The 10,569-nt window shown below is 47.7% G+C and overlaps 1 protein-coding gene across 1 annotated transcript; it reads right to left on the reverse strand.

The window, feature by feature from the left end:
• Nucleotides 1-4,322: 4,322 nt before the first annotated feature.
• EV420DRAFT_1582729 (cytochrome P450) lies at nucleotides 4,323-6,766 on the reverse strand. The gene is made up of 7 exons (XM_060474707.1): nucleotides 6,573-6,766; nucleotides 5,799-6,521; nucleotides 5,495-5,747; nucleotides 5,324-5,446; nucleotides 5,079-5,274; nucleotides 4,819-5,025; nucleotides 4,323-4,766 (listed from the first exon to the last, which is right to left on the reverse strand). Exons 2-7 carry the CDS (start codon nucleotides 6,317-6,319, stop codon nucleotides 4,555-4,557), a joined length of 1,512 nt encoding a protein of 503 aa, XP_060323442.1. The 5' UTR covers nucleotides 6,320-6,521; nucleotides 6,573-6,766; the 3' UTR covers nucleotides 4,323-4,554.
• Nucleotides 6,767-10,569: the final 3,803 nt, after the last annotated feature.

A 10,569-nucleotide genomic window follows, 5' to 3' on the forward strand; every position in this document is an offset into this window, starting at 1 on the left:
GAGCCGATCTCGTAAAACGAGGATTTCCAGCGCGCACATACGATCGCCGCGTACTGCCTCTTGAAGGGGTTTGTGCGCTAAATTGTATGTAAGCCTTTGCGTCTAGTTTGCTGAGAGATGCTGACTCGGATCGGCTCCAGGATCGAACATATCTTGTAGATCACATCGTTCCTGTAAAGATACTTCCCCCTTACGTCTTCAATTTCAGGGAGACGACCGATCTCATGAGACCAGGGCTGCAAGTTACTCTACGTGTCGTTGTAACTCTTCATCGTTGATGCTACGGCGGTTCATCTTTTTTTACTCTGCGGGGTTTGCCATACTCATGGTAATTAGGAAGCCAAAACCTTCGAATCATGGGTTGTTTCGTTGGATATTGTCGGTACCTATAACAGATTGATCATCAATCGCCATCAAATGGTCCTGCCATTGGTTCCGAGCCATCCTCGTCATTTTTCATTTTCAATGACTACTTGAGAAAGGTTTTCACTTCCAACGCGGCGAGTCCTCTCCGCCTGACGACATTGCAGAGTGTGCTTTTCCATATGGCAGCGTGACAGTCGGAGGGTGGCAAATATCTCGATTACCGCGGCTCCATTCTCATTATCATCACCTTCCTTTCTTGACGAAGACTTGTGAACCTTTCTTGCACCCGACGTCGGCTGGACTGGAAAGGAATTTTCTAAAATACTCTGAACCGTGTGTTAATTTATGCGTTTGCTTTGAAGCCAGTGCTCCGCTCTAACGCATCTACCAGCTTCTCCCGACGACACAATACCTTTGTAGAAATCGTAAATATACGCCACCGTGCCATCACGATCTAGTATCATCGGCCATCATGCTTCGTAAGTTTCTTCGCTGTTCGTGTCCTACACCTGACTCATCGTGAACAAATGCATCTTAGGCTTGGAGGACTGTTATTGCTCTGCCCTGTGTAGCCGGCTTCACGGGGAGGAGGGGGACCTCGGCGGATATAATAGGTTCCGACATTATATTTTATCCTTGATGCATTTTAATCATGATTCATTACAGAAGAACTTCGAACACAGGCCACATAACAGGTTTGATGAAGCAAACGATTATCAAACCCGCTGAGAATGCAAATCAGCGCTCAGGACGACTTTAGAAAGGCCCTTACGAGACACCAGAAGCACGGAACGATGCTGCAGTATCGGGCTAGCTTCTTTCATAGGGTCAAACCATCTATTCATCCGTGCACTGCGCGGTGCACGCGGTACCGTCTCGAAAGATACTATCGGTCTGCGATCTCCGGGTTATCACAATTGCTAGTTCACGGCATGTTTCGTTATCCCCTATATTTCAAGACGTACATAGAGAGCTGCTTGTGCACTTGGGCGATGGTCATTGATGGAAACCTGTATCCCCTTCGAGGAGCAGTCGGGAATAGTAGCATTTCCGGGGCGAAGGGTTTTTCACGGCCCGCTACCTACCGTCCACTTCGCCATCATCGCCGGCTATCGACGACGTTCAATTTGGTTAGCTAGACCTTGGTCCAGCGAGGTCGGTCAAGGGCATGGCCGAAGAAACTATTCACGTGTGGTTTCGTGCAATGCAGTTATTGCCCAGCGTTCGAATACATCCCGCTAGCGGCGATGTCTCCTTTTGCGACGGGAAGGCTTGAAATGATAAATTGGCCTCCAGAGGACTCCTCATATGAGCGCAACTCTGAGCGGTGTTGCAGGAAGTCGAATAAACGACCTACCAGACGAGGCGAGACTTATGGGGATGTGCGTGTTCGTTTGTTCTCTCTTGTTCGTGACACATCCTCACGGTTCATTGCAGGAGAGCCGAGTTTTGCTATTGCAGGGACGATGAGGCATGGACGTCTGTACCACGTCCTGACCACGATTCAGCCCTGCAGAGTGACATTCATCCAGACGTTCAAGCGCATTTCGCTTGTCAAGAAGCTACTGTATCTCGAATTCGATTTCTTCTCAGCCCCACGTTATCTGCTATTTTTGTTTCACGGATGAATCACGATGACCAATCTTCGAGAAATATAGACGGTCGGAAATCATCCTCTAGTCGCTCAGGATTATGATATAGCAACTATTGATAAGGTTGCTTAAACCATAGACCCGGAGGAATATCAGTCTCTTCTGACCACTACCTCTGTCACTGTCGGTCATGTCGGCGCACCTTCGCCGAAACATCATTCGACAGACACCTGATCCCCATGTGTGTGATAGATTGACGATAACGCCGTCTGCCTCTTCTCTTCACCGAGATGGCCTTCGCAAGAGTGTGTGCCAAGGGTTACAATCTAGTACATGGCCTACAGGGAGAATCGCTTAACCTGATAAGTCCTTCTCCTAGGCCACTGGTCTGAATTCCGTGGTACTGAGGAAACCTAAGACGGTGGTGTGTGGTTTGTATGTGTAACTGCACAATGACCGAAGGACCGGGGCAGGCTCACGACGCCTGGGGTTAAGGTTAGGTCTATTTTCAGACGTAGCTTCTCACGCTCGTGAATTCTACCTTTGCAAGTCACTTCCCAATGTTACAGCGCCTTTGATATCTGACCGGACTTGCAAATGCCAGCCTATCATATGTAAACTTCTCAGGCTATTACAAATCGAGATGATTCCTAGCTTTGCCAAGCCTATGCATCTTCAAGGAATGAACCTTTAAACATCGCCGTGTTCTATTTGAAGATAGAGGCTTTGGAATCATTGAACGAAATCACGTTTCATACGCATTCTGACCTTCATCTACGGCCGCTTGGGACGTGACATAGTTCCTATTTCTCACCTTGAAACTAAAATTCAAGCACGCGTCCACACCGTCATAACCTTGATGCTGGGTCCTTCTGTATCTATCGCGTCAGTCGGACTCTTGTATGATGTACATATGGAACCTCGCGCTGTGCATGTGTGTCCTCGAGAAATTACACCAGCAAACCAGATAGCACTTTTCGTTCCTCCGCGTTATCTAAGGGGAGCGCGATGAGACAGTACCCATAGCTAGGACTCGTGCTGCATTATCAGTGCAGCGTCCCAGCTGATTTCGGAGTCTCTAGAACACCGTTTGGACCTAAATGATTGTGTTCTGGTGATGATAAGTAGGTACATCCACGGCTCTTTCCGAGGGGACGAGCTAAACATGAAAGCGCGAACCGCGAGAGTAATAAGCGGATTCTTGATTGTGCTGTGTCTTCTCACTCTATTCAGGAAGATGCGTGTGTAATCACATATTGCAAGTAGTGATTGACGCCACTCAGATGCTCCGGCTACAAAGCCCATTATGACCCATCGTCTCATTTGCACAAGGAGAATCCATGCGCGTAGTGATCTTCTGCTTCTGCTGCTGGTGAGCATTATCAAGAAGATATTAGACTGTCGTCTCAATAATTTTTGCTGAAAAAGTTTTGCTTCTTATGAAGATGATCATGTAGGAATCCTGATCGCTGATGACCGTCAGTACAGGCATCGTAGTCTTCCTCGGAGAGCCGGAGTTTTTCTCTCGCCTTTTAGGCTATCCTATTCAACTCCACCTACCTGAAACATCGGGTAAAGATCAAATGCATCCTCTGGAGGACATGCTCCCACCGTTGTCCCCGTGTCACGAGTCGTGTTCGAACCCACGGAAAGAAAAGCTACGTACTATGAGAGCGTTCTGGATTCATGTTGCGCCTCATGTTTGTACGATTGTTGAACGGGTGCACGCAGTCATTCTAAACGGGCGTCTCATTTGTATTCAGTAGCTCGTGCGTGTCTTTTTCCTACTATAACCTCTTTTAGGTTATACATTTACGAGGCAGCCGCACAACCATGACGTTAGTCGCTATGATCTAGGAATGATTCGAGCCGTGGAGGTATCCACGAATGGATGCTAGTTCAGACTTATTCTTCCGTATACTCTTTGCATATTCCTAATGCATCATCCACTCGCCGCACGCTATCGATTCGACGTCGAGACACCCAGACAACATCCAGCCCTTCCCCGACAGGCCATCATTGATTGTAAGCTAGCGGACCGTTAGGTACAGAAAGCGAAGAACCTCCAACGGTGCCAGATAAACTTGAAGATTCGGGCCTCTGTGGCGGCTTGTCGTATTCCAGTCAGGAGGCGTACGGTCGCCACAATACATGACGTTGTTACCGTTAAAAGGGGAAATATTCGCTCACTTAATATACGTAGCGATCCTTCTCGCTTGGGTACCTCTCAAGTCCAGATTTGTTAATGACTCCGGTCATCATACAATTGTAAATTAAATGTCTGCCTCCACCGGAGCTGTATAAAAGTCATCTGGAACGCCGACGCGTCTGCGCCGCTAGTTGTCACCCCTTGCGCGACATTGTGAGAAAAAGTGGATGCAATTAATCTGAATGCGAGTATTGTAACAATCCTAAAAGCGAAGTCGAATTTCTAGACTAGATAAGGTAGGTCTAGTAAGTAAAGAACTTTTAGTAGGCACGTAAGTAATAAGGACTTAGGTCATATACAGTACGGTAACGATAATGAATACATAGATAGTAGTGGTAAGATGCAGTCATAATAAAGATTGTTCAATGCATAGCAATAGGGCATCCCCTAATCGTTTTCTGCCCTTATAAGGGCAACAGCACGCTCGTTCCTGGGCCTTATGTCGCAGTCGAAAGGTTTCGGCCTACTTATTGTCCCACCGGTCGTAAAATATTCGGGTGATGGTGACGGAGGTTTTATCTTCGACTTGGAAGTAATGTTAAATGTGGCCAAAGTGGCGGAGACAGCAAGGAAGACGTTCGTTTCACCGAGTCCTAGTGCTGCGGTTGCGTAAGTACGAGGCTTGATCCAAGGCAGAACGAGCCAACTCACCAGGACACGCTCTCCTTCCAAATCCGAAGCACGGCGGTCTCGGATCTCTCTCCCTGTCCTTGCCCATGAACCGGTCGGGATTAAATGTCATCGGATCTTTGTACGTCTCAGGGTCATGCAAGAAGCCATAAATGTTCGGCATAACGATGGACCCTTTGGGGATAAGGTAACCTTCGTACACGTCGTCTTTTGTAGTTTCGCGGAAGCCTGATGACGGGTGTCAGAAGTGTGGAACATGATAGAGTACGAAGAACTCCCACCTATCGGCGTCGCAGGATTCCATCTGAAAGTTTCCTGCACGATGGCTTCGACATACGGCAGACGACCTTGCGCACGATCTTCGAGTGTCGGAAGACGCGTTCCGCCAGTAACAGCATCGACTTCGGCCTGTGCTCTTCTTTGCACTTCGGGATGCAATGACATCGCAAGAAAGAATGTAAGGAGGGTTGGAACGCTCTACAAATCTGGATTAGTAACAAGAAAAGAATAGGGAAAGAAGACGTACAGTGTTAGAACCACCAAAATATATTGACGCAGCAGTCCACTTGATGAGCTCCTCCTGCTCCGGGGTAACATTGTCTTGTTGCAAGTAAGTTGACGTGAAACTCGGGTTAGCCGTACTTTCACTCTGTTTCGCACATTAGCGGTTAGTCTCAGTGAACAAGTGCTTACTCACCAGATGCCGTTTAACAATACCATGAGGTACATCCACCATATCCGCTAAAACGCGTGCGTATTCAGCTGCTTGCTTAATGAACGAAGCCGGGAACCATTTGGGCAAGTATTGCAGCGGGGGGAAGAGGTCTACTATTGATGCACCGGGAGCCGTAACAATGCTGAACTGCTTCATTGCAGAGTCGGTATTTTGTTGGATGTGATCGTCCACAGAAATACCATGCGAAAGCTGAAGGAGGATACCAACAGAGGTGCTAAAAATTTTGATTACAAAGGCAGCAAAAGAGGGAAATACTAGAACTCACTTATGAATATGTCTATCCAATCCCTCTGGCTCTCTCAGCAAGTTGCCAAGGAACTCCCTCCAATGCCGTCCCATCTCATCGACGCTGAGAATCTTCTCCATATGCTCTCTGCAGTCAATGAGCCCCCTCACCAGCCGCCTCTGCTCTCTTAATCGCTCGCCATACGGGGCAAACAACACGACGCTTTTCCATCCTATCAATTCTCCGCACCACACTGGTTTTGGTCGGTCAGAGTAAATCGATCCGCGCTTCTCGAGTAGGTCAGAGGTAACTTTCCATGAATTCAGAACGACTATCGTCTGCCCAAAGACATTGAGCGAAACTATCGGGCTCCCCGTTTCGGCGGTCCATTTTGCGAAGGAAGAGGGGGAGAGTGAGAGACTTTCGAGCAAGTTTCCAATAACAAGGAGGCCTTTAGGGCCGGGTGGTCTTGGGAAGGAGTTTTTACTTCGACGGGGAAGGAGGAGGAGGAGGAGAATAACGAGGAGAAGGGCAAGCGACACGAGGAGGAGGGGAGACATGAGGTCGTAGGAATAGGGGGTAACTCTTCTTAGGGGTCGGGCCTGTAATACTTATACTGGGCGGCCTATGGTCGGGATCGACAATAACTTACTAACCCTGCCACCACCACGCCTGAACCATCCTTTTCCGCGTTGTTCGGTCCGATACCTTAAATAACCTGTCAATTCATACCGTATTTTTTCTTCTGCCCACATGTGCTCCCTGGGTTCAATTAACGTTTGACGAGCGTTTTCTCGGGTAATAAAAACGTACCATCCGTATTGGTCGCCGAACATCATCAAAGTGTATTCATAGGCAAGCGCTCGTGTTCTTGTTGCATGTGTTCCGAGGGAAACACGGCGAGGCACTTCCGTTCGTATTAGGATTCTTCCACTCAAGTCGGGACGCTGCACCCATAGGGAATAGGAAGTGATAAAAAGGGCAGGAACGAGGTGGTGAGAGTAAAGTGGCTGTGTCAGGGTCAAATGGTGATGAAATCATCATGAAATCGTTCCGTCTTGCCGAGAGAATATTACCGCATCTTGTCCAGGAATTATCACGTATCGTAAGTACTACGGCAAGCTAAGCCCATTCCCTCAGTCATCCACTCCAACACCGGGTGCTGCGCTTTCTTCTTAGCTTTACCGTTTTGAGTTCACTTTATTGACTAGGAAACGTACGTTGCGTACACTGATTTCCCTGATATCACTGACGTTGTGGGGCCCAGATTCATGATAGTCCCTGCAATATATTCCCCGTACCGACGGCTCACGTCCGTTGTCATCCGTGTACATTCAAAAATCTTCTCCTCTCAACATCTGCGAGTATCGGCCGATAACGCCCGCACACCTACGGTGCCTCGTACCACTTTTCATTAACAAAGAATGCTGACAATCAGTTCAAAGTATCCCGATTCTGGATAGACTTCGCCATGCGCCGCATGGGGTTCTAGACCGCTGATTCACCCGAAGAATCCGGTGGCGACATGTAATGACTGCGAAGTGATGTTAACCAGTTAAGTGCTATGGAGCGCCTTTTCTCGCCCGGCACCACGGTCATCAATGCCTTAGCGGTTTATGTTCATTAGTGTTCAGTGGCTTTCTGTCCCGTCCTCAGTCTCTTGTCAAACTGTGGTATGTACCTCGCTGCAGGTACCATTGATGTCCAGTGCAGGAACGACCACCTTATCGTTCGCATTAATCTTCTAATCTTTACATCATGCGGACGATTCTCCAGTAGGTGGAAAGCTCAGTATCCGTTTGGAGATACTTCTTGTCGATCGTCCCAATTTCCTATTATTACATATCTACGGATCATCCTTTACGATACTTGCTAGTCTGTGGATCCTCCGGAAGCGAAGAATCATCGAAGAGGCGTGTGCGTATGTGCTCTGTCGGGCGAACTTAACTAGGAAAGTACTCACTAAACGCATATGTTCTTGTTGTCTCCATCATTCTCACAGGGTGACTGTCCCCGTGTGCATGAAGAGAATCTTGATCATTCAAAGCATGCTTTCAATTAATGCTCGACACATCTTCAATAACATTTGCTCCGGCATCCACAATACTTCCGTGTCTCCCAAAAGTAAAGAAACTCGTCTGGGGGGCGTCATCAACGGGATGCGCCTCCAATTATAGCCCCCTGATGCGGTTTGACATTGAAGTCCGTCGAAACGGCTAATATGCATGAACTGCAGCATACATTGGAGCAAATCTTGCAGCGGTGAGGACCTACAAGCATCCACAAGCCACTGGCTCGGGTCGAAGAAGCCGGAAGGAGAAAGTACGAAGCTTTAAACGCCGCCGGGAAGTCTTTGCGACTTTCGATGGTAGAACGGCTTCCATAGGTTATCTTTCGCTGAATTATTTATCCTTTTTTCCTAGGATTTTTCTCGACACCCGTCTCAATTCCAAGGTTGTGTTGCTTCTGGGCTTCGGTATTTGAATTTTCGGGCTGTCGGTGTTTTTTGACTTCTAGACGCGTTTATACTGTCCAGTAGATGAACAATCTTGAAAGCGCGAAGAATATACCCCAGCAAATTTTGTGTAGAGTTCAAGCCCACCGGACCTTCAGAACTCAGCGGCGATGCAGGACCGGCGGCACCCCCAATACTAAGACTTCTGTACTTCGCTTCTTCATTAACAGGAATGAGGGATGGAAGCCATTTTTTGGCAGCGAAGAACAGACACCCAACTTAGGATAAGTCTACCTTCGTGGCGTCCTCGATGCAAGGCCGCTCGAAACCGAACTGAGATCGTATGTTTGCCTTGTACGGCGCCTTGTCTCATGTAGGTTAATGGTGGTATCGGCAAGTCTCATGTTCATCGATAGGAGCGCTTCTAGCCGTGCATCGTGTTGCTTTTCCCATGCCCTGCATTCTTCGCCGTTCCCGGGTCATCTTAAGAACACACCCCAGAGACAAATTCAAGTTGACGTCGGTAGAATCTTTTAGACGCTTGATTATCCACCCGGGGAAATGATCACATCAGTCATAATTACCTCCTTCTGTTGATTGAGTCGCCGTTATATTATTAGCTTTAAATACTTTGGAAGCGAAGAATCATCTGCATCAATGGCTCATGTGCGCGGCGTGTTAGTCGGAGAGGAATTCAGAAAGGAAGTCAATCTGCACGCTTATCGTATGATGAATGGTTCTCCCCATACCATGATATTAATGGGATAACAGATGCGGGGGTTATCTCCTCGACCTCGCTTCGACATTTTGGGCAGCAACTGACGTCACCAAATATTCCGTATGTGGCATTTCTTGAGCCACCTAGGACTGCATAGAGACCGAAGATTTGTATTTGTTGCGAAGCAATTTCGAATGGGAAGGATTCCCGTATTTTCCGATAATTTTGAATTTATCGGTCCCGCCTAAGCGACATTCGGTACAAGAAAGGAACCTGTCTGCCTGTATCCTCCTCTGAGTCACCGTGTACTGATAATAGATCTGCCTTGTGATCCACCAGGACCTATAACGGTCTATAACTGAAAGTTTGGGTTTGGAACAGAACGCAGGCACCGAAGACGAATTTCCGAAGAGCTAAGAGAAGAATTCTTTTGATTTATTCGCTAATGCAGTGTCATGCAGATGGTTGCTTAATTCATAGAGAGAGCTGGAAGACTTTACGGACCACCATTGGCTTCCCCTTCCTCCTGGGCGGAATCAAAGCATGAAGAGTCCCGCTGCCCCAAAACCATGAAGCGTGCAAGAAATATACATCGTTTCTATCACCCAAGTATCGGTGGTCAAAAAGATATGACGCTCAAGTCAAAGAAAGATAAGATGACTTCGCCTTCTCAGTATTCTCTTCTTCCCTCCCCTTCCTTTCCCTCGACGGCCATATGACTGATTGTCCGGTATTCGCTCAGAGAACCTTCTCTTACACTTGGTTACTGCAATTCAGGACGCCGAAACCGTCGTTATTACATTCCTATTCCTTCGGCGTAGCGTGAAAGTTCGCCGCTGATGATGCAGCGGACTTGCTTCGGGGTGTCCACAACGCCTACTTTCTTCTTCCCATTGCTGCATCGTCGGTTCTGTCAGGACATTAACTCCTAGGCACGACAGCTGTCGCTCAGACATTTTTGACTACCTGGACCGTTGATATACGGGCGCTTCTTCATATGTGCCTTGATGGTAATGGTCCCACTTGACATGAAGTGCGTCAGCGATCCTGCTACGGTTCTTCGTCTAAACAGTATTCTAGTAATAGGTACGTTACCAAGTCTGGACTACTTAAAGAAAACTAGCATTCAAGGCAAATTGAAGCGTAGCCAACAAAGGCCATTCCTCAGAATGCAAAGCACTTGCCCAGAACACCATGAGACCGAACGACCGAGTAGCCGCACCCACTCCACTTGGTGAGATATCTGTAGCGAAGAGGGTACTGATTCCATTCCAAAGTCTGTGACGGTAAAAGACAGAACCTTCCAGAGTTTGATTCTTTCGACTTGATCTATACTTCTAACATTGCCGTGTCATCGCTCCTTCTCGACTACCAAGGACATCGGTCTTGGAAAGTGGCATAAAAGAGTACGGAGATACACCCTTCGTCGACACAGTTCAGCGCCATGCGTCCAGCCACTTCTAAGACTGACATTTCTCCAATACCCATACAATGGGTAAAAGGATCTGGCCCATCGTTACAGACGCAAATAAAAGCAAGGTTTGACTTCTGGGAGTTTATCGCCGAATAATTCGCTCATTTCTGATGTTCTTACAGCCCTTCATGCGTAGATGCTTATGACGGTGATCGGTCGCTCA

This window comes from Desarmillaria tabescens (genome assembly GCF_030435595.1).
Source record: "Desarmillaria tabescens strain CCBAS 213 chromosome Unknown EV420scaffold_80, whole genome shotgun sequence".
In the NCBI taxonomy this organism is placed as follows: domain Eukaryota; kingdom Fungi; phylum Basidiomycota; class Agaricomycetes; order Agaricales; family Physalacriaceae; genus Desarmillaria; species Desarmillaria tabescens.

Bases quoted from the DNA above. Each gene is read 5' to 3' on its own strand.
- EV420DRAFT_1582729 (XM_060474707.1), bottom strand. From the start codon at position 6,319: ATGTCTCCCCTCCTCCTCGTGTCGCTTGCCCTTCTCCTCGTTATTCTC. The intron at 5,748-5,798 runs GTGAGTTCTAGT...CAAAATTTTTAG, and splicing joins TTGGATAGACATATTCATAA to CACCTCTGTTGGTATCCTCC. The intron at 5,275-5,323 runs GTACGTCTTCTT...CCAGATTTGTAG, and splicing joins ATTTTGGTGGTTCTAACACT to AGCGTTCCAACCCTCCTTAC.